Here is a 319-nt window from a genome sequence, read left to right on the forward strand (position 1 = left end):
TCCTTACTAATCCCATCATGCAATTGTACAATTGTTCGAGTATAACTATCCAAAAAAAAAAAAAAAATACGTTGCTGATTTTAGTCTCGTTTCCTCTTTGCGATTCAGTCGAGGAACGAGCTTGGTGGCTGAAAAAGGACGAGAAAGAGACGATAATCTACCGCGGATTTGAAGAGAGCGTGTTAGCCATAGAGAGACACGTGCAAAGTTGTGGCCCCTTTGATGGTATTCTGGGGTTCTCGCAGGGAGCGACAATGGTAGGGTTGCTGTGCGGGTTGCAACAACAGAAGAGTAAGTCGATGTTAAGGTTTTTTTTGCC

The 319-nt window shown here is 43.6% G+C and overlaps 1 protein-coding gene across 1 annotated transcript in view; it reads left to right on the plus strand.

Moving 5' to 3' along the window:
- Positions 1-319, plus strand: part of LOC119587774 (esterase CG5412-like) — a gene marked incomplete in the record, with an annotated part of 4,768 nt that overhangs the window by 1,675 nt on the left and 2,774 nt on the right. Inside the window, 1 exon segment of the mRNA XM_037936465.1 lies at positions 109-291. Coding sequence (XP_037792393.1) covers positions 109-291 — 183 coding nt within the window.

Source organism: Penaeus monodon, chromosome 23 (assembly GCF_015228065.2).
Source record: "Penaeus monodon isolate SGIC_2016 chromosome 23, NSTDA_Pmon_1, whole genome shotgun sequence".
NCBI classification, from domain to species: Eukaryota; Metazoa; Arthropoda; class Malacostraca; order Decapoda; family Penaeidae; genus Penaeus; species Penaeus monodon.